Source organism: Cricetulus griseus (assembly GCF_003668045.3).
Source record: "Cricetulus griseus strain 17A/GY chromosome 1 unlocalized genomic scaffold, alternate assembly CriGri-PICRH-1.0 chr1_0, whole genome shotgun sequence".
Classification (NCBI taxonomy): domain Eukaryota; kingdom Metazoa; phylum Chordata; class Mammalia; order Rodentia; family Cricetidae; genus Cricetulus; species Cricetulus griseus.
Genome location: NW_023276806.1, coordinates 74,297,106 through 74,324,702, shown reverse-complemented (window position 1 = coordinate 74,324,702; position 27,597 = coordinate 74,297,106). Strand labels below are relative to the sequence as shown.

At 39.2% G+C, this 27,597-nt stretch overlaps 1 protein-coding gene across 1 annotated transcript in view; it reads left to right on the top strand.

Moving 5' to 3' along the window:
- Positions 1 to 27,597, top strand: part of Gask1b (golgi associated kinase 1B) — a 51,476-nt gene that overhangs the window by 7,320 nt on the left and 16,559 nt on the right. The window contains exon 3 of the mRNA XM_027392916.2: positions 12,380 to 12,594. Coding sequence (XP_027248717.1) covers positions 12,380 to 12,594 — 215 coding nt within the window. The remainder of the gene's footprint in view (positions 1 to 12,379; positions 12,595 to 27,597) is intronic.

The following is a 27,597-nucleotide window of genomic DNA, read 5'->3' as shown; positions in this document are numbered from 1 at the left end:
TGTCCTACTGTCATTTTCTTAATAAACCTCAACTTAGTTTTATAAACATATGAAATATAAAATGATATTTTCAGCAATATTCAACTATTATAGGTGACTTGGGTTATCTATAAAGACCCAAGTATTAGACGTAATGCAGTGTATAATGGAGTCATTATCCATGTAGTTAAAACAATTTACTACCATGGACCTGGTATCAAGATGCAGTTGGAAAACCAGATAAGGACAGAAGAGCCACGCCCCCAGCCCCTATTACTTTTGTTTTAAGCAGGGAAATTCTGAAGCTGTATAAGGTTATGAATTTTTCTTCAAGCCACATGGCTAGTGACTAGTGAAGATGGAACTTGTTCCTGATTCTTCACAGGCTAATTCTTTCCCAGGTTTCTTCTGCAAACCAACACCATGTTTTAAATACTATCTGGGACAGTTATGGGATAATGACCAAACTGTACACATTTGAGCATGGTATTTTCTGATTGTGCTACTGTGTCAACAGATTTACTTTCTTTTTCAGTTCAACAATATAACTCTGACTTAGTTTTTGCTTGAGGGATGAACTATTGATGTTCTACCCTGACCATTGCTACACTTATTTTTAAATGCAAGCTAAAATTCTAATATTTACCAGATTTGTTTGTTTGGTGTGAACATAGGCAAATGAAAATATGCTTGAACATAATTTGTCTTCTGCCTCTCTTTTCTTACACAAGACTCTCAAATTATTACAAAGGTCACCAGATACTTTGTGGTGGTATGTTAATATGTTCAGATGACTTTTTGAAAAAAATATTTAAAAATATGTTTTTATATTTTATATAGGGTAAGACAAAGCAGACTGTGACTGTGTGAAGGTCAATACATTTAAAAAGGAAACCCAGGGCTGGGCTAGATGGCTTAGCAGGTAAAGGTATTTGCTGTCGGGTCTGCTGACTTGAATTTGATATCTAGAACTCATCCAGTGGAAGGAGAAAAACAACTTCTGAAAGTATGTGTGTGTTCACCCCAAGAATGAATGGATGGATGGATGGATGAATGGATGAATGAGTGGAAGCCCAGTGCCCTCTGGATTGGTAGCTTTGCCATAGTTTCCCAAGAGTCTGCATGTTACTGTGAATGAGGCTCAGGAACACCATTTGGGTAGCATTTAAACATCTTGCTTCTTTTCATACCTAGCATGGAAGATGCATTATGTATGCTTTATTTTTAGGATGCTGTTTTATTGCCATGGAGCTGTCATACTGAATTAAGGTAGGCTAGTTCCAAAAATCCTGTGCAGTATGCTGCTTAGATGACAAACTACAGGCACCACACAAACTTCCATTTAAATTCATCGTGTATCCCAAGTTGCTCACTGTTTCCCAACTTGCATTGCCTCTTCTTACAGAGCAGGAGAAATATATTGTGTTTTATTCTTTTCCCCATCTTCTCAAGTTTACTGGAGCAGCCCTGGGGAGTCCTAGCTGATGGTCTATCTGCCAGGGTGGAAGGACAGCAGCTTTGCTTTTCCTGTTGTTTAGGGAATCAGGTAGAGATGGAATCTATTTGCTTGGAGTTCTGAGAATGCTTCTACAGTTTGGAAACATGATGGTTCTGAATCCCGCAAACCTTCAGCATGCCTGCAAACTTTCTTACAATATTTATTCAAGAGCGTATAATCATGTTTTATTCTAAAATTGTTTGCTCAAAACCACATTGTGTTCTTTATCAGAAAAGCCCCAAGGCTATTTCTTTAGCAATCAAATTGAGCTGGCCAGCTTAATACTTGCATTCATTTGGGAACAAAAGTTTACTGAGTATTGCTCCCAAGCATCACTGGCTGGCTGCAGTGTCCTCTTATTTGTCTACTACATACCTTCACAGACACACTGGAGACCTGGAAACCCTCTGCTGTGCATCCGGAATTTCTTCCTTTTTCTGACATTGGACTGGGACAGAAGTGATAGTGAATGGTTGTTATGGTGTTCACACTGTAAACACGTGTCTCAACTCCACACAAATCTATGCCTCTAAAATTGTATTTATCTTTTTTGTTTTAGCAAATGTTTATTGAGCACCCACCTTATACTTGTCCCTCTTCCAGTCCTTGGAGCTGCATCCCTATACAACATAGCTCAGGGTGATTGTCCTTGTGAGAGTGACTCTTACTGCCACTGATTGCAGGCTTCACCCAGCATCACCCTGAGCTCAAGGTCATGACGACTCTCTGTATGGCCTGAATGTGCTACAGCTCTGGGTTGGCAGAGGGACTGCACAAGTTCAGTAGGACCAGACAACCTTCCCTTCCTTAATTAAAAGGCAATGCTTATGACTTTAGCTCAATCCAGCTGAAATCATCTCAATGTACTGGTATTTAATTTTGTCTGTGAAGCACTGTCCCAGAACTGGGGAAGGGAGTGGGATTTCTAATTCAAATAGCTGTGTAACTGAGTGTGTATACTGACGGTATATACTGCCTGAGTTTGAGTCCTCATTCAATCATTTGCTGAACCTTTTTTATTAGCATAATAATGATGAAAATTAGAATAATGATATTTATAATAATATTTAACATGGCTTTGTCATTAAAAGTGATTCAACACACACACACACACACACATATATATATATGCATATATATATATATATATATATATATATATATATAGAGAGAGAGAGAGAGAGAGAGAGAGAGAAAATAAATGAAAACAGGTTACATTCATAGGTGTTCAGTAAGTGCTATAACATCTATAAACTCAAATATTTATTATAGCACCTACTGCATACTTATAAATGTGACCTTTTGTTTTCATCTGGTTTCTAAGCTGATTTAGCATCTTGTGGTATGCCTTTTAGATCAGTAAATGGGCACCTACAATTAATTCAAAGCAAGTCCTATGGCTGGCAGTAGATGATACTATTGTTTCTAATTTTTGAAATGAGAATACTTTCTATTCACCAGCTCATTAAGTCCTGCAGGAGTCTCATACCCATGACATCCTCATGGTACAGATGTCCTGTGGAGAAACTGAAGCTTAAAAGATAACATAGGTCCCAGATGATGCATTCTGAAGCTGAACTACAGATGTGAGTGGGAGGATTCAGTAGTCTCATCCTTCATCATGCTGCCTTGTGGCCTCTGTGATCAATCATGCCACAGGAGGGCTTCCAGTGATTGTATTCCCATTCCCTAGCCATCCAGATTGCAACCTCCTTTCACTAACCTTATTTTCTTGACTGTTCTGACCTGATGCTTTCACAGTTCATCTCACATCAGTGGATCGAGGCCAGTAGGGGTGTGTGTGTGTGTGTCTCCACCACACCTTTCTTGTTCCTGTATTCTCTAACACCATGCCTGTGTGAGAATCAAGTACCAGGTGGACAGAATGAGGGCATGGAAATCTTTGTACATCCCTAGATCTGTTGCTCAAGTTTCTATCTAATCCTCATCATTTTCAGGGAGGTCATTGAAATGGAAGATTACTGGGGTCTTAGGCAGCTGCATTTTTATTCTGAGTCCATTAGCTATGTCTTAGAAGAGTTATACAAGAACATCGAAAGATCATGAAACAAATCATCCATGCATCACAATTGTTTTTACATTTATTTAGTTGTGTGTGTGTGTGTGTGTGTGTGTGTGTGTGTGTGTGTTTGTATGTTTGTGTGTATCCTTTGTATCAAAGGACAACTTTCAGGAGTTGTTTCTCTTCTTTCACAGCATGATCCAAGGCTCAAACTCAGGTCATTGGGTGTGTACTGGATGCGCTTTAACCCACTGAGCTATTTTGCTGGCCCAGAATTGTCTCTTACAAGTCAGTGTGGATAGAGAAGGAGCTGGGATAGATGTAGGAAGGCAGACAACCTAAAAGGCTTGGGAAGGCAGTGTGTGCTCAGGAAAATGGAAGTAGTTTTGAACTGGAGATTAGAGCTTGGGGATGAAGCAAGACAAGTCTTAGATGGGCAGTATGTTCTCTATCTTCTCAGGACCCCGAGCTTTGTGTTTAGCACATGGAGAATGTTTTAGAATGTTTTAGACATGGAAGTGATGTGGCCAGGCTTATATTCTAAGGTCAGAAACTTATGGCTCCTTTAACAGCATAAACCAAGGACTCTCTGGACTAGGTTCCCCAAAGGTAAGGAGGATGTCACCTCCAAACTGTGATTGCTTATAGAACCTGGCACCCTTACCAACATTACCACCACCCTCAGAAGCCAATTGAATCCTACATTTTTAAAAAACTTTTGAGACAAGGTCTCTTTGCATAACCCTGTCTGTCCTGAAATTCACTATGTAGATCAGACCAGTCTCAAACTCGAAGAGATCCAGCTGTCTCTGCTTCCCAAGTGGTGGGACAAAGGCTTGTTCCCTCATAGCCAGCCTGATTCTTGCATTTTAAAATAAATGCTGAGGCAGGAAGAGTCTAGGAGTTTCCATTTAGAGACACCCAGGGAGTGGGTGTTTGGGGTAGCTCCATAGGCAAGCTTCAGAACAAAGGATAGTTTTAAAAGTAGAGTTGATGGCTCAGATTTCTTAGACAGGTCATGATGGGCAAGTCATAAAGCATTCTTCCCTGTTCCCAGGACAGACACTTATCCAAGAAGTTAATGCTTAATGAAACTCTGGGATGAACTAAGCTCTTCTCAACCTAGAGAAGATGAGCTATGAAGTGAGTGGTAGTTACTTAAATACACAGACATGCATTTTTTTCTTGCAGAAGTGGTTTAAATTACCTAGAAATCTAATGCCCCTTTAATTTTAGTTTTAGTTGGTAATTGTGTATACTTATGGGTTATAATTTGCTGCTTTGAAGGGGCATGGTTAAACCAGGCTAATTAAATCTATCATGCCACACACTTGGTATTTCTTCATAATAAAAACATTTTAGCTTTGTCCCTCCCCCATTTTAAAAGCAGTTTTGAAATACACAATGTGTCATTTTAGTCACCATTCTGTGCAATAGATCATTACTTTTTAAAAATATTCTCTTTGTCTCTCTCATGTGTATGTAACGTGGAGTGTTCTCACCCATACACTCACATATCTTGTGTCTTCCTCTATCACTTCCCACTGTGTTCTTTTGAGACAGTGCTTCTCACTGAGTCTGACACTCATTGTTTTGGCTGGACTAGCTGCATCTTCCTATCTCTGTCCCCACCCTTAACCCCACTCCCAACAATGAGGCCGCAAGCATATGCAGCCACACCCAGAACTCAGGTCTTCATTCCTGTACAGCAAGCATCTTATCCACTAAGCCATCACCCCTGTCATGAGTTTATTCAATCTTCTTTGTCTTATCTAACTGAAACTTCAAATTCTTTTTTTATCAGCAAGGCCCCTCAAGTTGTCTTTATCTTGTCTCTAGCAGCAAACATTTATCCTCTCATAAGAGTTCAAGAAGTCTTGAAGTCCACATATGGGATCACACTGTATCTATCTTTGCCTTTCTGTTTACTTAGCACAAGGTCCCCTGTTTCATTCATGTTGTCCTGTGTGACAGCATTTCATCTTGTATAGAATGAATAGTATTCTGTCATGTGTGTGTGGTAGCATGTGATGGTGGCCATGCAGGTTGCCTCTACTCCTTGGCTGTAGTGAATGATGCTTAGGGAACATGGGAGTGCAGATGCCTCAGTGAGATTCTGGTGTTTGTTCCCTGGACAGAATCTAGAAGTGGGCCTTATTGGGCCATATATTCCCCTTTCATTCTCCAAGGACACTGCAAACAGTTTTCCACAGTGGTTCTATTAGTTTGAATTTTTACCAACAATGTCTGAAGTTTCTCTTTTCTCTGGGCCTTTACCAGCATCTATTTTTCATCTTAACAATACCATCCTAATAGATGTATGATGATGTCTTCCTATGTTTTAATTTACAGAGAAACCTATTTCCAAGACTAGTCCTGAAACCCACAGCTTGGTTATTTTTGTAGTATCCATACATACAGAAGCTACACAATCTTGTCTCTCTACCCTTTCTCTTTTAAAACAAAAAAATCTTATAAAACCGTATGAAGATTTGTTTCCTTTTAAAACTCAACAGTGCTGGAGCTGGTTTCACTGGACTTAGTCTTACAAGACCGGTTGAGAAAGTTCTCTCTATGCATCTTGGGTAGGTTAGTATCTTACTCAGAGTTGTAGGTCTTGCCTCTGGTCCTCTCATGGCTTCAGGATAAAATCAACAATGTGTGGCTTTTTTGTTTGCCTTTCCATAGCAAGCCCTGAGTTGCTTCTTAGTAGTTTCTTCTCCTAGTGACCAGTGACTTCCAACCACATGTCTCAGATCAGTCTTTAGTTCTTCAGTGTCCCTGTACATGTAAAATTCCCTTTAATTCTTTCAACTCAGTTCTCTCTCAAGATTATCTCAACCCCTATATTCCTATTTGGGCCTCTCTTATACATGTTAGCTTGTCACACCAGCCTCAAGTGGAGAGATTTCATCTGCCTATTCACTTCAGTGAACCTGTGAACATACAAGTAACATACAGATTAAGGAGATTGTATTTAGAAATATATACATAAATTTGTGAAATAACAATGAAAACAAGGGTCCATAAATTTGAAGGAGAGTGGGAAGGGTTATATGGGAGAGTTTGGAGGGAAGAAAGGGAAGGGATAAATGTAGTTATATTTTATAATCTCAAAAATAAAATAAAAAAGAGAGATAGATGGGAAAACTGTATATGTGTGTGTGCCTGTATGTATGTATATAACCAGAGGGGGAGAAAGGGGGGAGAGGGAGAGGGAGAGGGAGAGGGAGGGGGAGGGGGAGAGGGAGAGGGAGAGGGAGAGAGACTTTGCAATACTGCAATACTGCAATACTGCAATACTTTACTTGCAATACTCTTGGGCATGGTAGGCAAAAGATCTACTAGTGAGCTCAAGCTCCATTCCTTGGTATTTTGATAATGTCTCTTTCATGTAGGTCATTCTGTCTTTAGAACAGTAATATCACAAACTCAAAATGCCCTAGCCTCAATTTCCATATGTTGGAATGAGGTGAGCACCATCACACCCAGCACCAGTCTATTAGTTTTAAAAAGATTAAACTTTTTTATTTTTATTTATGCAGACCATATGTATGTACAACATATGTGTGTTGGTGCCCTTGGAGGGCAGAAGAGATAAGATCCTTTGGAGCTGGAGTTGTAAGAGTTTGTGAGCTGCCAGATGTAGGTGATGGGACCTGAGTTCCAGTCCTCCAAAGGAAGAGCAAGAGCTAAACAACTGAGCCATCTTTCAACATATGTCTCTGTGTGTGTGTGTGTGTATGTATGTATGTATGTATGTATGTATGTATGTATGTATGTATATATGTATGTGTGTGTGTTCCATACCCTGCTTTTCCAGGCACTGAAGAAGAATGGAGTTAATAGGACTTAATTAATTTTCATATTTAGACATTTTCAACATGACCATTGTAGCAGCATGCATGAATTGCTGTCATGCAATGGGCAGCCCATAGTATAAAGCTTTCTATCAGTGACTTGCTGATGCTTGCAATGGAGCTCATGGAATTTGTTTCCTACAGTGAAGATCTCCACTGTCTTTGACTACTAGCCCATGTTTTCTTTCATGGATCTGTAGAGTTGTGTTTAGAGAAAGGCTCTGAGCTGGACTGTTACTTCCTTTTAGTCTCATTCACAAGGAGTTTTGGAACTTGGCCCATGTGACAGAAAGGGCTTTTGATTCACAGCTCAGAAGACTTTTGCTTCTCTTTGTCTGGTGATGAATACAGGCAGACATTCACTCTACCAGTGTGCTTGGACTGCCCTATAGTGTAGCATAACCAGTCAGACGGTGTTTAAAGTGAAGGGAATTTCATACATGTAGACAAAGAAGATTGTGCAAAGCAAACATTCTTGGTTAATTTTCATGTCCATCTTCTCCAAAGAATGTGCTCTTTGTGCTGTTGAGTAAAAAAAAAAATGACTTGAGAGAACATCAAAATTCTGAGGGGATATTCAGATATTGGAAGAAAAGAGTTTTACTGGCAAGTCTCGTTTTTTTAAGACAGCTGTGTAACCTTTAATTCACACGGACATCAACACATCTGTCAAAGGCTGCTTTCCCAACACTCTGACAGCTAGAATTTTATCTCTTCACCATTAAGATTTCTCCAGAGAGCACGGCACTGCATCATTTTGACAAATCTGAATGGGGGGAGATGAACACGGCTCATCTCGAAAACACTTCAGGGCAAATGCCTTTAACCAGGCTCCTGTTTTCAGAGACCATTTTCCCATCATTGCTTCAGATCTATAATGTTCCTTTATTCCCCTTAAAAGCTGTATTTTATATCAAGTGGAATTCTTTCCTCAGTGGCTCTCCTGATCTTCTCTGGGATCATCCACTACATTGACAGATATTCTTACCTGTGGGGGTCACACAGACTCAGGGGCAGTGGGAAGACTGAACTGCAAGGATGGAAAAGAGGCCCTGTGCTCCACTCACCAACCATGGAGCCTCAGATCAATAGCTTTTTTGGTTCTCTGGAGATCCCTTCCCTCACTGGCAGGGGAGAATGTCTTTATGTTTTCTTGAGGAAACATGGCTGTGGAGAACAACCACTTGTGCTTATCTGCTGAACTACCTTTGGCAGTTAGAGAATGACTTCTTAATTATTAGAATGGAAAGTACATCAAAAGACCAAATATGGTGTGTGCCCATAATCTCAGCACTCACAGAGCTGAAAGGAAGGTTCAAGTCCAGCTATGGCTACAGCTGGAACCCTGCAGCTATGTGATGGGAAGAAACCATGAGTTGTGGTGATGCACATTTGTAAACTCAGCACTCGGGAAACAGAGCCAGGTGATCTCTGTGGGTATGAGGCCAGCGTGATCTACATAGCAGGTTCTAGGCTAGCTGGGGCTATACAGTGTGACAATGTTTCAAACAAACAAATTAGCAAACAAACACCAAAACAACAAAAACCATCAAAGAATTGGTTGATCTACAGAAGAGAAACGGTAAAACCATAGGCTAGTAAGGATTACAGCTTGCCTTGGGGAGCAGAAAGGGGATGGGATGGGGGTAGGTTGGGGGGTTAAGGAAGGAGGGGAGGGAGAGGGAACTGAGATTGACATGTAAAACAAGCTTGTTTCTAATTTAAATAAAAAAGAAGGAAAAAAAAAGGATTACAGCTTGTGGCCAAAAATGGCCCGCTACCTATTTTGATTTTATGAACTGACTTCTGAAATTCTGCATGGTGATGTCTGCATTTCATATGCCTAAAAAATGATAAAAGATTAATATTACTACAACACTTGAAAATCATATGGAATTCACACTTTACAACAAAACTGAATTAGCTGTTCCAAGCAACTGTTGCTTTACTACCTATCACTCTTTTGTGCCATGGTGACCCTGAGCCAACATATAACTGAACGACTGTGATGGAGACATGTGGCTAACAAAACCCGAGTATTTACTCACTCACTGCTTTTTGCACAGTATGCAGACCACTGGGCTACATTCCTGCAACACAATTATAGCTGTGCTACTTAAATACTTAATCATAAGATAAGCAGTTATGCTGTAATATTTAGTGAAACAATTATGAAGCCCTGTATATATGAAATGGTCCTATTTTTTTCTTTGTGTAATTTTTGCTTCTTTATCCTGGGAAAAATTTAAGCTTCATGAGAGCAAAAGCAAACGTTGACACCTATCTGTTCATAGTTTATTTTCATTCTCTAAGACACTGCACAACTTATAGTAGTTGCTCAGTAGGCAATACGTTTGGCTGAAGGCTGATGTGCTATGAGGCTGTAGGAGGTGCATATGTAGAAAGGCTGCTATAAAACATTTGTTATGTATTTATGTTATGCACTAGGATGATGGTTTTATTTATTTGCCTTAATTTTTCTTTCATTTAATTTATATATGTCAACATAAAAACCTATTAGTAAGGTATAATGTTCAAATCAGGTTGACCTAACTGTCATGCTGATTTTACACAGTGGGTGACCATAGACTACAATTATACCCTTAATATGTTCAAAAGTTTTGAGGAAGGGATTTTCAATGTTTCCACCAGGTAGAAGTGATAAAAGTTTGAGGAAAGACTTTTCTCTTTAACTCACAGTCTTATTTAATAATAGCGAAGTCAGCTTCCAAAGATACACAATGGCTCCCGTGTTACAGAGGAAGAGGCAGGCTTGAGGAGGCCTTGTTCCCTGTGTAATGTTACAGAGCAAGGAGGTCACAGACCAAACAGCAAAGGTCTTTTGGGTTCCATGGTCTAAACTTCAGCCACCAGTTAACCTTGTTCTCTTCCTAATTTCTAAAGCTATGTATTTATTCAGGGGAGAGTGAAAGGGGCAGGGAAACTTTAGAAAACAAAACGTGGTGGTTTGTGATGACAATTGAGTGTGTTTTTCTTAACTATACATGCTCATATAGAATTTTCATTGCATACATTGAGAGACTTGTTTTTATTTAGTTTAATAGTAAGGCCAGGGTATTCTTAAAGATTAGGAGATAGCCTACAAGGTCTCTCTGACTCCTGTAGACCACTTTTTGCTCTTTCCAGGGCTTGGGGTGTACAGGAAATAGCTGCTTGCCTGTCCCTTGTAATGACTATGCTGTGATATGCAGTGTTAGGCTTTAATCACCTTTGAACACTTCCTTGCTCTGAGATGAAAAGTGCTGTTTGTCACAGTGTCAAGGACCCTGGCTCACAGCCTCTTGCAGTTCAGATGTCCTATTTATTTGTCTCTGAAAGCTGTGTGATATTTTCTATTCATATTAGGTGACATAGGCCTGATTTGTCTTTCCCACATGATAGACAGACCTTGTATGGATTTTATTCTCTCTCTCTCTCTCTCTCTCTCTCTCTCTCTCTCTCTCTCTGTCTCTCTCTTTCTCTCTCTAAATCACCACAGTATTTGGAGTATACATAATTGTCTTTGCCTTCTATCTTAGAATGTAATCATGTCTCAGGAGCCCCAGTCGCTTAGTAAAAAGAAATAGAAAGGAGGAATGTAATGATAAAAATAGTGTTCCTTTGGGTCAGCTTGAGGTTCTTTTCTTCTCTTAACTGAGTGGCAGTGACTGTGCCATATTCTGCATAAGCCAAAGACCTTTCTCATGCTGTACCCTACTCTGTTGGTGAAATGGAGAGTGAGTTTTCTTTGGAACAGGCTGGGATTGGGGGCAGTTAGAATGATTGAGTGCTTTTAAAACACTTGGTATGCCACCAGCTTCAGAATGGGTCAAGCGGCTGACTGTTTCCTGCAGATAAGAACACTGTGAGATGCAAGCAAGAAAAGTTGAATTGCTGGCTGGGTGAAGAAAGTTATAGATTCTGAACATCCAAGGCTGTTTCAAAGGGCTTTCAAAAATTCCCGGGGCATGCCTGGACATTCCGGTCAGAATTCCTCAGGGCTCTATTGTTCAGGCTTGCTCAGAGTTAAGGGGGCTTTTTAGGTGTTTGTAATTGCGTTGTTTTCTTCAAGAGCACCACACTGACTTTTGAGTTATAAGCAATCCTGTTCGTCACCATCGCTGTGACTTTATTTGGCTGAAATGTGTGCTTGCCAGTGACAGTTGTGGTTGTGAGCCTGAAATGTTGTTGAGTGGACTCCATCCTGATCTTTCCTGTTGATGATGACTCCACTGGGGCTTAGCATACTTTATTTAGTTTAGCAATGATAGACATTATATTTCTATCCAGTGACTGAGATCCAAAGAACTTGAGTGACATTTTAATAAATATCATCTATGAGCACACAGTTGCAGAAGTGACATTTGCTTAAAGATACCTTATGAGGTTATATGTGCATATGTGATCCTTTTCCAAGACCACTGCTGTGCTTGCATGCTTCCTTTCAGAAAGGAAAAACAGAAACAAACACACTTCTTTCTCTTGCTTTCCTTCTTTGGAGACTTTGGTAATTGATATGAAGCATCTAATTTCTCTTTGAAATTTGTGACTTCTAAAAATTCTCCCCACCCCCGGCATCCTTGTGTAGCCTCCAAAAATCAGACAGCTGTTATTACAAACAGAGGCCGCTCTGCTCAGACCCTGAATAGACAATTATAAATGTCTGGATTCTTTCCTTTCTTGTGGTGGCTGCTTTTAGATGTGGAATAAAACCATGCTAACCAGAGGAGGCTTGAGTGGTGGTTAGTAGCCTGTTTCTGCCACATCCATAAATTTTGTTAAATTTTCTCTTCATTGTCTATAATAACTTTCCACTTCATAAGACTTATAACTTAATATTATTGTTATAAAAATATCCAAATTTGTGAAGGCACAGGGAGCATGGAATTTGTTTAATCAGTGTCCCACATTAGATGGGTAGGAGTGAGGGTATGGAAGTGTGAGTGACCTTCTCAAGAACACTTGTCTACTCAATAGGGCAGCGTGCTGAGTGAACTGTTTGCTTTTCTGATTCTGTAGATGGCCACCCTCGTCCTATCATTCTCTGGGACTCATCTCTAGCATCTGCAAGTAACGATAGCCATTCTTCTGTTAAGATCACCTGGAAAACATATCAAAAGTCGCTAAAACAGAAGTGCTGGCTGAATGGCCGGGTTCCCAGACCTGAGTGGGGCTGCACTGAAATCCATCACCACGAGTGGTCCAAGATGGCTCTCTTTGATTTTTTGTTACAGGTAAGCTTATCCAGTTCTCTAAGTGGTTGTCTAAGACTGACGGTGTTGTCAGGCCTCAAAGGAATCTTCAGCACCTGGAGTTTCTATGGAGTTGCAGTTTAAGTTCTAGACTGCTGTATTTGGCCAAGTACAGCATGCGTATTATGAAATTTTGTATTCTGGTAGAAGATTTTGTCCTGACCCATCCTGCAGCCATTCAGTCCCAAATAAACACACAGACGCTTATATTAATTATAAACTGTTTGGCCTATTGCTCAGTCTTATTACTAACTAGATGTTACAACTTAGACTAGCCCATAATTCTTATCTATGTTTAGCCACATGGCCTGGTATCTTTTCTCAGTAAGGCATTCTCATCTTGTTTCCTCTGTGTCTGGCTGGCAACTGTCTAGAATTCCCAGAATTCTCCTAATCTGGTAGTTCCACCTATACTTCCTGCCTGGCTTCTGGCCAGTCAGGATATTATTAAGCCAATATGAGTGACAAATCTTTACAGTGAACAAGAGCATTATCCCACATCAGATGATTGTGGATATTCTTTTAAAAGTTATTTTCTGAAGAAGTAATCTAGTGGCTGGCCTGCAATTTGTCTACTCATCCATCATAGCTACTATATATTGAGTCGTAGGGGTGTGTTTTATCATATTCTGAAGGCCAACTGAAGTTTGGTGAGGATTGGTATCTCATTCAAGTTCTTGTAATAATACTGGGAAGACACATACATACATACCATGATCCATATATTATGAAAGTAGTAAAAGGTAATTATCTCTACTACCGCACCCCAAATTTTTTTGGTGTTTGCTTTCTTTGGAAGTGGAATAGTTAGGAAACTGTAGTATATGAAATGAAAGCCAGATCCATACCGGAATTGCTGGCTGAATATTAGTTCTGATTGTTCCGAGGTCAAAAGAGTGAGAACATGTGCCACTAAATAATGAAGAGAAAGCGTCTGAGAAGAAGTAAAAATAGGAGGCTGTAGAAAAGCATGAGAGGAACATGGATATGACAATGCTTCATGGTAATTAATCATCTTCAATATGCCATTTAAAGCAGAGCCTTTGTCCAAGCAAGTATTGGGAGTTCCTGCCTGTGGACATAGGAAGTAACAAAAGGGAAGGGCTCCTTTTCACAAGTATGTGTGGACTGTGTCACCCTACTGTTCATTACCCCAACTAGCCAGAACAACTAGCAGAACTAGCCAGCTGCTCCATTTTCCTTCTGAGAACAGTAGCAGCTTTGACCCACATAGGGACATTGTTGGCTGTCTTGATGAATATGAGCATATGAAATAATCACCATGAATTATAAACATGCATACATATTCCATATACCTTGAAATAATAATGTGATTAACTTCCCACTCATGGAACACTTACACTGTGCCAGCATGGCTCTAGGCACCCTGGATCTAAGCACTAAGCTATTAAGTTACGAACTAAGTACGATTGTTATTCCTACTTTAGAGATGAGGAAGCTGAGGCAAGCCTAAGTCTACTAGTCTTGCCAGGGTCACATGGGCAATATTCACTAGTCTCCGGAGTCAGACTGAGAGTTCTGCCTTGAGAATCAAGCCTCCAACAACTTAATTTCATCCCTTGTACAGAAAATAGTACCATCTGTAGCCACTCTTTCAAGTGAAAAATTGAGAAGCCAGCTGTGTGCTTCTGTGAGGGCCACATTCATAGTGACCAAGTCTTGATGTCTCTTGATTTGCTTTCTTGAAGAAATCATTCACTGCCCCGGTCTTAGCTCAATCCTTTGTACTTTCTTACTTAGATGACTCCTTTTAAACCTTGCAAACTGTACTTTTTTGCAAGCAAAGATCACTTATGGCAAAGGTTGCGGGTCTGCAGGTCTGTGGGGTAGTCTATGCTGTTGCTCCCTCTGCCTGTGGTAGGAAGGTTTTCTTCCTTGATAATTTTTGAGGAAGAAGTTTGGGCAAGGCTTTTCCAGAACTCAATCAAACCAATATATCAAGTGGGAGCTCTTTACTCTGGTTTATAAGTCTAAAACTCAGTTTTAAGTTTCAAACTCAGAAATTGCATTTATTAATCATCAATTTAACTAGTATTTGCAAATATACATATACACACATATATGTATATATATGTAAATGGCATCTGTTGGGAGGACTTATTTTTTATTTTTAATTATTTATTTCTAACAGTGAAGAGGCAAGAAGCTAATTTTCTTTAAATAGTGCATCGTTTTACCATTTTATGTGTTAGGTCTGATAGTACCAGCTTCCATCTTCTTCTCTACTGTGGGAAGCAGAAGGCACTGTGATGTTTCTATCAAGCAGATGTAGGGTGATGAGCTCTTATTTGAATTTTTCAGTTTTACATTGTATATGGGATTGAGTATATTATATAATTCAGTTATTTAGTTTGGTTTCACTAAACCTCTTGTTTAAATTATTGCCATCTTATAACTTTCCTTATTGACTAAACTTTGCATATTGTGAAAAGGAGCCCTTATTAATGTCTGTACCTGCCAGCTTTCTGAGACATGACCAAAGAGCTGAGACAATCAACCTATGAACAGAAAAGACATCATGGTTCACAGTTTTTAACATTTCAGGCTGTCAATGGTTGGCCCCATTACTTTGTGTGATAGATTGTCATGGAGCAAACCTGTTTATGTCATGGACAATAAACAAATGACAAAGAACAGAGGGGCCAGAATCCCACAACTTCCTGTTTATCTTTCCTCAAGAGAGATTAATGAACATTTGTCACCTGTGATATGTCAAAGAACTGATTCATCCAAATCAAGCTTGGTGAACCAATGTGCTTAGTGACCTTATAGGCAAATAGGGGGTGGTAGTGGTGGTGGTCATTTTCAATGGTGACAAATACTACTACATCACCAAAATGTGCCATCCCTTCATGGGTAGGCCATCATGGTAGCTGAATTGTGAGGTTCAGCCTTCAGTTAGGTGTTTACTTCCTATATATCCTAGTACCTCTCAAGATCATATGCAGCTTGGGCACACAAGCAGGTAACAGCAATATTGTTTGACTTTTCCTGGGGAGACATGAACCAATTCTGTTCATCCAATTTAGGGCATCAATGACAGAGTGCAGGAACAGTTCTAACCAAGTCTAACTTTGCAAACCAATGATTTATTGGGGTTACTTACAGATACATTCATGAAGTGTTAAAGGAACATATATGACATAAAGGCAGCTGTATCACTGAAAAAGACAGTCCAGGATTCTAGGACTCATGAAAACTGTATCCCTGGAGCTCCCTGTGTGATTTGTAGGTGGCATGGAGGTAGTTCCCCACACAGAAGATTCTCTCTTCTTTCTCTAGTCTATTTACGTAAGAGAGGCCTTGAGACACCTACCTTTCTGACTTCCTTGAGTTGAAGCTTGGGTCTCATTAACTTCCCAATTCTTTTCCACTCCCCACAGGAGTGAATGTTACAATTTAGAGGAGGTATTTGACTAATAATGTGCCCTTCCTTCAGCTCTGACACCTTTTCTGCCACCTTTTTTTTAATGATACTCCCTGAACTTTAGTGGGGATAATATAAATGTCTTGGAATTTTCTTCCAATTATAGCTAAACATTAAGTCACTATACATAGAAAGAGTCACATATTCTAAGTAGTTTTACAATGTATGAGTCATAGTATCAACCGCTCATAGCAACAAAAAGAGGTTTCCCCCAGGTCAAACCTGACAGTACCAGTAGTCTATGGTGTATACAAAAATATTTAGAAGACAATTTGACAGGCATGCTATGTCCTTTTAACTAAACAATAACACTGGGGCCTCTCAGCTCTCCAGCCACAGATCTTTGCCTTGATTAGTTTACTGTACTAACATGAGTTCCCTTCTCTGGAGATAGTCTTAGGTCCAATTGAAAAGCAATTGATTGAACCTACAACAGGTATGCCACATTTTGCTTGGTATGTCGGTAGTGTGGTATGTGGTATAACTTAGCATGGCTTTTGGTTTGGGGACAATTCTCCCCAAACGACCAGAATAGGGCTTTCCAGTACTGTAAAAGCCAGGGAATATGAAAGGAGCTTCTATCTTAGTTTCGGCTTGAATTTTCAGTATCCTAAAAACAAAATGTGCAATGTCGTCAACAGTAGGAACTTACTCTGTAGGTCTGGCATTAACCAACAGCAGGAATAACAGACTTTGTGATTTGTGAGAATTCAGGGGCCTCTCTAGGCAATAATTCATAGGTCTGTGTTATACTTAGATGTAACTGTCAACTTCACCCAGCTTAGGATCACTTTCAAAGAGTCTCAGTTGAGTAATTTTGTTTATCAGGAGGTCTGTGGGCTTGTCTGTGAGGGATTGTCTTTATTGTTAATGGGTGTAAGGTGGTCCTGGTTTAAGAAAGCTAGCTAAGTCTGAGCCTGAGTGTGTGCCATAGAGTAAGCTGGCAAGCATCATTCCTCCATAGTTCCTGTGTTGAGTTCTTGCCTTGACTTTTCCCAGTGATGGATTGTGATCTGGAAAGGTAAGATGAAACATACCCTTTCCTCTACTAAGTTGCTTTTTGCCAGAGTGTTTTATCATAGCAACAGAGAGGTAATTAGAATAGGAGGTAACCTATTCCTGGGACCAAGGTTTTTATTTAATAACATGGATTCTTCGAGTGCCTTTCCCCACTCAAACAGAGTGCCTTCCCTCAGAATCTTTAACATCTGTTTTCACTTTTCCTTTAGATGTGTTTCCAAATTTGTAGCATACCCAAGACACTCAAATGTATTATGTAATGAAACCTTTTTATAGAGGGCAGATGTCTTAAGGCTTACCATTGTCCACTTTAAGAAAGTGCCAATTGGTTTTCGGATTTAGCTGCTAGAGTTAGACTTTTCAAAGTGTATGCAGGGCCTTTAAAGAAGCATTGAAGGATCTTACCATTTGTATAAATTGTTTTATAAAAAGAGCAATGTTGAATAGGGTGGAATGGATGGGAGGCATGACCATATTTAGCCTTCTTCAATCCACTTGTTCTCCATGAGCTGTCCTTGCTTCCTTATCCCTGGGCACTACTGTGTGACCTCTAATCATCTCTCCACCCTATATGGTTTCCACTGGGCTGTTTTGCACTGCTTAGCTGAGCCAGGATCATGGCTGCACTCTCACGAGCTATTCAAGCACAGGCTCGAGTCCAATGCTGTGGCTGTTATCACTCTTTCAGTCATATTTAGCTGCTGAAGAAATCCTGTGCTGGATGTAAAATCTGTACCCCCAATATAATTTTCTTATAGGGGAGAAATGTACACAGAATATTCCGGGGGAATAATTGCCTACTTCTAGGACAAACAATCCTTTTTAGCTTTACCACTCTGTCTTCCATTCTTTCTTTCATGTCTTTGGTGAGCTGGTGCTTAGTCATTAGAGCCTTCCTGAGGTTCACTACATAGTATTCAGTGCTCAAGTTTACCCTAAGAACTGTCTTCACACATATCTCATCACATTGGATATTGGGTGTCCTGGACATACCCTTTTGCGTAATTCCCTGTTTAAATGTTTAAGTCATTCAGATCTACCATGACCTCTTCTACCTCATCAGGATCATGCCCCACCTGGGGCTCAGCAAAATAACAAAAATGCTTTGGGAATGTATTTCTTCCTTAGTTCTTCAGCGAACCCATTCCATTAGGTTTGGTGAGCAGGCACAGAATGTCATCTCCCTCACTCCGTTTCCTCAGTAATGTTATTCCTTTTGTCTTTTAGTCCCTGATATTCATGGGGACCCCAAACGCCTATAACCACATGTCCCTAATGGACTACTTGAGGTAGTTCATTGGGGACAAATTTTCATTGTATTGTCTCAAGGTTGTATGAGCAGTTACCCAGTATCTCCATGTCTTTGGCACCCAAACTGATCCCATTCATCCTCCTGTTCCATGTTCTACTGCCTCATAAGCCAGGCTATGAGGGCTTCTTTTATTTCTTGTTTAAATGATTCTTTTCACAATTCGAGCAGTTCAAATGCGGAATTTGCTCATAATTATGGCTTCTTCTATAATTAATGTTCCTGTGTGCATGCTGAGTCACGGATTTTCTCTTCCTCTATATTAAGGGTCTCACTGATACTGAGGGATGTCATACATCATTTTTTTTTCTCACTTTCTTCCTCCACACTGACTGATTCTGCTCAGAAGTTCCATGTTTTTGATCTCAGGAATGGATGTTTAGCAAATTGCTAATATTTTATTCTCTTTCTTTTTTTGTGTCTGCAAGAAATGGCAAGCCAACACTTCTCTCTCATCCTCCCCCCTTTCCATATTTTTTTCAAGTCGAAGCCTAATATGAAGGATAATATAATCAGTTCCTTTCCTTGCAAGTCTTCCTTTGTCTGGGGGAGATTTTTAAGCCTCAGTTGCATGTTTTATTGACCCCCTCCAAGACCATGCAACTGACACTACAGTCACTTATGATCCTAAACGATATATTCTCTATCTCTCAATTTGGGTTCTTGCTTGTATTCATATTGTATGTACATCTTACTCATGGAGGTATACCTTCTGTACCACATAGAGAAAGAGGGTCACCTTGAGTTTTCCCCAAGGATGTCCTGCCCTGATATGGCTCTATCTTTGTTGTGATTCAGGAACTATCTCCCAGTATGTGGTAAAAAAAGGGGGGGGCATGGTGAAAGTTGTAAGTGTATAACATGTTTAACAGTGAGAATTGACTGCAGAGTTAAAACTGGGATCCAGGAACATTAGGGTTAAGAAACAGAAACTTGCTGTGGGATATGAGATAGCAAGTGGACCAGATAAGAGGAAGAATGAGGCTCTAGGCCAGGGACAGCAGGCTGGTGTCCCCTCTCTGAAGCTTTTGGGGACCAGATGGAAAATACTATTGCCCTTCTAGTTAGTCTTGCTTTGAAATATAGCTAATGCTACCAGTCTAAATTAGAAGTGAGCATGGCTTCTAATAATAACTTTCCACCTACGTGACCACTCTAGCTGACCCCATAGACAAGGTGTTACATATAAAGCTGTGCTAGAGTTAACTCTGCCATGATAAAGCTACAAGCTGATCATATAAATGTGAGAACAAGGAGCACTTAATACATTTATAGCATTTGAGTCATTGTAATGTCAAAAGTAGCAACAACAGCCAGTTAATAACAGATAGTCAAAATTAGTATCTGTTAGCACAAGTCAGAGATGGTAGAGAGGGACTTTAATCACAGCTAGCTGAGTGTTTAGTGCATGGTGAGATCATGTTTAGGCTCATGATCACCTCCCTGCTTGGCAGGAAAACTTGCAGAGTGTGTGGGCATTCTATTGAGTTGGCCCAATATAGCGCAGAGAGCTAATCAGTCTCATAGCAATTACCTCATCATTTGTCCAGTTTTCCTATAAAAAAAACCAGAGAAGGAAATTTGACATCTTTTTCTTCTCATGGAAACCCTTCCCACTCTTGAGAGTTTCTCTAAATTTTTCTCAATTTCTCATTTTCTGTGATTCTTCTGAGTAAGCTTGATTTGGCTTTGCATGTTCCCATGAGAGTCCATCATTTTAGGCTTCAGTAATGTGAGAAAACAGACTTGGAGCACTGTCCCAGAGTGTGTAACACCTTAGGTCCCTGGATTATGAATAACTGGGATATGAAAGATTCCATTGTCCTAACCCTTCTGTGTCAGTTGCAAATATGTCTTATCCCACAGCAGGGTTCATGCACTTGCCACTGTAGAAAGGTGGTATAATAACCCCATGGGAAAAATGAAGCTCCTTGTGAATGCTTTACCTACAAATGGATGACCCTCAGTTATGTGTCTTCTCATCCATTGCAATTGATGTACAAATGCTCAATTCCAACTTTCCTTTGGTTATGTGGTTCTTTGTTTGGGCACCAGTTGTGATGAGTGACTTTTCCTGGATAGATGCAAATAAGTGTCTATTTATCTATCACAGGAAGGGCATTAGTGACAGACTAAAGAAATGATTTCAAGTCTAGCTTGCCAAATCAATTAATTCATTGGAATTGCTTATAGGTACATAGTCAATCCAAAGGCAGCTGCATCACTAAAAATCACACACTCAAATGGGTGATGACCTTGGGAAAGCAGCATCTTTGGAACTCAATGTCAATTCCAGGCAGTTCCACCAAAGATTGTTCTCTTTCCCCAACAGCTTTGGGAGGGTGCCTTGTAGGAACTATAAGCTTCATGAGCTTCCTTTGTCTAGTATGTCTTGTTAGCTTCCCGAGTCTTAGAAGCCATTGCCTTCCCTCCAGGAGGGAATATTTCAAGTAGAAGGAAATGGTTTCACAAGAGACTGGAATCCCAGGTCAGGATTCTCTCTTCTACTAAGAAGTATAAATAGATCCATTGCTATCACCAGAGATTGAGCTATCTTTGTGCCGTTTTGTTTTTTGCATTATCATGACTAAGGGGCCAAGTTTATCTCAATTCTACAGTGATTATCAGATTTTCATGTTCTTCCTGGAGGAAAAAGCTATGTTATACCATCTCCAGTGTACTGAAGACTTGCCCTTAGACTTGCTGTACATAAAGTTTCATTATGTCTCGATCATAGCCCTGGGACCAATCCTTCTACTAATGGGCCTTTATGAGACATTCCAGATCCAAACTACCATAGCATTTTCCCTTTGCTTCTTCTGATACCAGAGGAGTAGTTTTACATTTTATGTAAGATCACATATAATTGGTTATCTTACTACTTATATATACCATCATAAATTGTTCCTAAAAATTGAAGGAGTTTATGAAACAAAGTCTGTATTAAACTGGCTACTTTCATGAGTGCCATAATAGTTAATATTTTTGTATAAATTTTTTCTATTCAGTAACATGGAGGTTGGTTTTTAATCAGAAATATGCCTTGTCAAAGCGATGCTTGGGAATGTAGTGAGTGGATTTTGTGAACGATTTTAGATTTGTTCTGCCTGGAGCAAATTACAGTCACTTGTTCTGTGATGCCAGAGCAAGGGCCAGGGAACACAGAACAGTTGTTATTCTCTGCATACAGTGTCTATTTGTTTCACCCAATTAACAAATCTACATTTGGAAAGGCTGGGCCATATTATTGACTCTGTAAAGTGCAAAAGAGCCACAAGCAATCTTTTCTTTTTGAAGTGTGCGTGTATGAACTGCACAGACCAAAATTTATCACCAGGGGGATGACAAAACGAAGTATTCTAGAGAACATTTTGTGTTTCTAAGGTTTGGCCCAATTTCTCCCAAAAGATTAGACAAAATAACAGGAGCATGGAAACCTTGTTTCCTGATTTAGGAGACTTTACTATAATGGTTAGAAATTAAGAATGGATTGGTTTGCAGAATATGAATGTCAACCATGCTGCTAGTCATTTCTTAGCCTTGAGAAATTACTTGTTTCCCTCTGGTTGGTTTCTCCATCTGTAAAACAGGACACTGTTTAGAAAGCTAATGAAAGAGCAAATTACTTTTATATATACTTTTGTGTATTTAGAATGATACCTGATACATAGTCAGAAATACTATTCATTAATTATGCAAATTAAATACCTAGAAATTCATAGATGTAAATAAAAGTTAAGCAAACCAATCTGCCCATCATTTTATCCATTAAATTGAAAGTAATTTACCAAATAATTGAATTTCTTTGAATGATTATGGACTATAATACTTCTCTTCCAGGTCTTCTGTTATTAAGGTTTAATTCTTTTTGACAACTCTGTCTTTTCTTATAAACTCTGATTTTTCTCACGGGCAAGTTCCTGTCTTAATGGACTTGTAACCTTTCTGTTAACAGCCAAATGTTTGGAAATGCCACAGTATCTGGGGCACTGTTTTTGGTCAAGGAAAACTACTTACTTATATTAAGATATTAAATTCAAAGTGTCAAATTGGGATTTTTATAAATGAAAGAAAAACTGCTTGTAACACAGAAAGTAAGTAATGTTGTTAAAGGAAGGAAATTAGGGGAAATTTTAAATGGAAGAATTAAATGAATAGAAAATGTTTAGCATTTTATGGACTTACATTTTCTGAGATTATTTGTTGGATGACAAATTAATGGATATTTTCCTTTAAGGGGCAACAGTTGTGTGTTCAGAGATATTTGCTTTCACCACCACCAAAAAGTTATAACATATTTCTTTGTACTGTAATAGGCTTTCTCCAGCTCTTGTTTGTCCTAGACACAGAGGTTTAATGATGTACATAAAAAAAGTTGAAAGAGACCATCTCCTGCCTCAAGAGTTACACAATGCAATATGAATAAAAGATAGCAATAGTAGATTATATCAGGCACCATGATAAGTCTTAAGGAAAGAAATAGGAAGCTATGGATTATTCTCAAATGGTTGGCTTGAGAATGAAGTTAGGGAGTTTGACATTTAATCCAGAAAACCAAAACTTTGTAGCAAGAAATTTTAATGGAGAAGAATCTTAGCAATGAGCTCAAAGTGTGAAAAGGTTTCTCGAATGGGAAAATGATGCCTGAAGCACTTCTTGTTTTCCAAACGAAGTTTTCTCTTAAATGGCTCTGAGTAATAAACCTATGGTCATAAATTCAACAATTAGCCACAGTTTGCCTTGTCCTGACAGCTGTCTCCTCCAGTTACCTTTTCTCCCCTTCTCATCTGGTGCCTAAGGAATTTGCTCTGGGTTGAATTTCATAGCATTCCCTTTGCTTTGATCTTTGTGGGTTGTTTATTTTCCCACTTAGTGGTGTGATAAAAGTAAAAATGCCAACCATCTAGTGTGTGTGTGTGTGTGTGTGTGTGTGTGTGTGTGTGTGGTGTGCACACATCTGTATGAGGGTGTATGCCCTTGTATGTGGACACCAGATGTTCACTGGCTGGCCAGTGAGCCACTGGGATTTTCCTGTCTTTGCCTGCCAGCACTGGGATTACAAGTGTGCCTCCTGGCTTTTTACTTGGGCACAGGGAACTGAACTCAGGTACTCATATATACACAAGCACATTAGCCAGTGAGCCTTCTATCCAGTCCCCACCCTCAACCATCTTCTATGTAAAGGAGGACATACTATCTTTCACAATCTGCTTATGGCCCCTTGATAGATGATAAAGGACTCCGAAACATCCCTTCTTCTCCCTCCTCAGAGACCCGAGCTCTCTCTGGCAGGTCTCAGGAGCTAGTGAGGAAGACCTGCCACAGGTGATAATTCCTGTGGCAGGAGATAAGAGTAGTTCAGTGTTCCAGACATTGAGATTTCACAATTTGGTTCTGCCTTATTATTTTTCAGAATTGGAGCATTATCAATTTAAATGACCTATGCTCTTGTATTTATTGGAAGTTCAAACAAATGGTGCAGTTTCTCATTTACTTGATAGCAAACAGTGAGGGAAAATGACCTCAAATAATGTCTTAGGAACAAGTAGCTGGGAAAGTCTGGGATTAGCTTTAGGGATAGTGGTTAAATATCATGATGAATTGCCTTGGACCTAGTAAGTAAAGAGGAGAGGAACAAAGGGTCTACAGAAGTATGTATTTCTGCTTATTGTTTGTTGAGATAGCAACCCAGTTCTTATGGGGAGTATGTGATAATCTGAGTGATTTCCTTGGCTATAGGTCACTTGCTCAGGTAAAGGATGTAGGGACTATGCTTTTCTAAACATTAAAAATGACCATGGTTCATGGATATGTGATGTGTTCTTCAGGACCCTGTGCTTTACTGAAGAGCTATTAGCAGGCAATGGGTTTTGCTAAAGAAGAATCATCAATTTTTTAGAGTGTGGCAACTGGTAGGTCTTCTATGCACCAGTGGATGGTCAAACACTCATATCAGCACCACACATAGGACTTAATGGGTTGTTGACAAGCAAAAAAAACAAATGAGATGTGATGTTGTAAGGGAGACATGTTGGGAGGCATATGGGGAAATTGAAGGGGGGAATGCTGGTGGCTATGACCTTGATTTATTATATTTATGTATAAAATTCTCTAGAGAAAAGAAACATTATTTAAAGAACCAATTGAGATTAATCTTCACAGGGATGGACATGCTACACACTGGCAAGTATTATGATTATTATAGAATTTTTGTTTTATAAAACTATCTCATCAGTGAAATTCAAGAGACATTATTTCAGCATTGATGATGTTCTTTAATATACTTAATGGCTGTGCTTAGGATGATAATGATGTTATTGTATTTAAAAAGTCTTCCCAAGAAGGTCTCCCTTCCTTTTAATATTATCTTGCAACATTGCGATTTCATTGAAATATCCAATACTGTTTACCATAACTGGGTAGACAGCCCAGAAACCTTGGTGTTTATTGGTCACCCACAATGTTTATTGCTTTTTACTATTTAGTGGAATAGAGACATTGGAAGTGATGTAAGAGAAGGATTACTTATGAGATTAAAAGAACACGAAACAGGTTTTTGACATTAGATGAAATTGATAAACCATGTGAAATTATTGCTGTTAAGGAAGGTTTGGAACTATTTTACATTGGTTCTAAGAAAGTTTGGTTTTATTCTTTTCCTGTTTGAGGCAGGGTCTTGCTGTTACCCACACTGGCCTTCAGTTCTCCTGAGTGTAGGGCTACAGGTCTGTCTCATTATACCCAGCTGACTAACTTTACTCAATTATCTCATTACACACATGTAGTGAGATTCCCAGTTGGAAAGTTTAATTCATGACAGTTTATTTACAAGTAATTCATACATTTGACTAGTTATTATTTTTATGCATGCCTTGCTAAAAAATTTGCATTTAGTTGTTCCCTCGGGCTCTCAGACTGACTGTGGGTATTTTTATCAACTCCTCCCTAATGACTTCCTCTCTTGACCTACCTGTTTTTGCTCGTTACACAATCGAGTTAAATCTGCCAGGTTTGTGCATTCGTATTCATCTTTTAGCCTTCCTCTGCCTATCGTCTCACAATCAAGCAACAGCAAATTTTGACATTTCATCAAAATTACTCCCAAAACCCATCTCTCTTCTTCCTTGAAAAGACTCTCTCCTTTATGAGTCAGATACCATCCAGGGCTCCCAACTGATCTTGGTGGTCTTAGATGCCATTTACTGTACAAATTGTCATTGAATCTACCTCTTAGAAAACTAAAATATATCTGTAAGGACTTCTGTTTGATTGGATACTTAAATTTAAATGCATTAGTGCTTTCAAAATTATTATGGAAGTCAGGGTTATAGCTGAGGGATGGAAGACATGCTTAGCAAATGTGAGGCCCTAGCACCTGTCCTCAGAAGCAGAATAAATAAAAACATAAATGAAGTGATTAAATTAAAAAAATCAAAGTATGCAAAAGTAGGTAAAGCATTATAATGAACCCCCGTTTATTTGTCCACAATTCCCTGTTCACGACAATCTTGTTTCCTCTTTAACTCTACTCATTTCTTGTGGCTACATTAATTTGAAAGAAGTCACGGACATTGTACTGTTTCATTTGTAAGCAATTCAGCATGCATAACTGGAAAATAAAACATGAGCATATTAGCATACCTCAAATTATTAATAGTTTCTGTCACATACCAAAGATTTTTATTTGTCTTTTAAATGGTATATGTATATACTTCAATTTGTTTAAAAAACTGGATTTCAATAAAGCCTAGCTGAGTAATCAGTTGGGGTCTCTAAATATGTAAACTCCAAGACTCCAAGCCTACATCTTCTTACTTATGTATTTATTTATTTATTTTCATTTTATCTTTCCATTAGCAAGATCACATAAAGCCAGTTTCCTTGGGCCTGCTATGTGAGTCCCAGGGGATGAGCTATTATATAGACAGGAGGACTGCAGAGAAAACTTCTGGATGGATTTGGTAATTGCTGGGCCCTCAATTTGCAGAATCTAAAACAAGTCAACACTTTATTCTTGGATTCTCTTCATTGGGGTCCCTGTTTGCTATCAATACAAAAGCACAGGACACAACATTCCCTGTATCAGAATAACATTGCCAATTCTTTTCAGATTTCCTTTTAGTCTTTTCATTGGAGACTTAACTCCTGCCCCATCCTCATGCCCCACTCTTGCAACTTTTCCCAGATGTGACCCTCTCATAAAACCAATACCTGTCTTTCCACCTGGGAATCCTGCTACATGTGTGTATCCATGAGTTCATATGTAGTAAATGGATTTTTGTGCATCTTAAAAAAGTTGGCCTACTGCAAATTGGGTTTCTGTACCTTCCTACACCTGTACCTTTAACAATTAAGGAGCGACAGAGCATGTAAAGAAAGGTAGGGAGGATGTGTTCCTGAGGACAGTTCATGAACAAGGCATTACCTGAGTAGCGGTGGTGCACACTTTTAATCCCAGATCTAAGGAGGCAGAGGAAGACAGATCTCTGAGGTCAAGGTCTAAAGAGCAAGTTCCAGGACAAGCAGGACTACACAGAACAACATTGTCTCAAAAAACAAATAATTTAACAAAAATCTCCAAAACCAACCAAACAAACAAGTAAGAAAAGAGTAAGGCATTGTCCAGGAAATGCTCTCTAGATTGAAACCAGATTCTTTTTTCTTCTAATTTTATCTTTTATGTGTATGGTTGTTTGTTTACATGTATGTCTGTGTACCACACGGAGTCCATGGAGACCAGAAAAGGACACCATGTATTCCCAGAACTGTAGTTTGAAATGGTGGTGAGCTACCATGTGGGTGTCTGAATAGAATCCTAGAATATAGATTCTCTGCAAGAGCAGCTGGTGTTCGTAACCACTGGGCAATCTCTCCAACCCTGGAGTCAGTTCTTGATAAGACAGGTACTGACTTACTGTGTGGGACCATTATAACAATGTATGAAGTCTTTGCTTTACTTTTTAGGTGTTTGATTTAAATAATTTTTAAAAAATCAGTTATTCTATTTGTGTTAGTGCATTTCAGCACTTCTTATTTTACTTTGTAAGCCAAATTGAGAATTAAGACATTTAGAGAAACACTGAAGGTTTTTGATGAAAGTCAATGGTTTTCTAGTGAGGGATTTCTATAATTTTCTGTTGGCCACCGTTATTATTTTGTCAGTAGCCTATGGACATAGACAAAACATCATTTCCATGGCCTGCTTTTC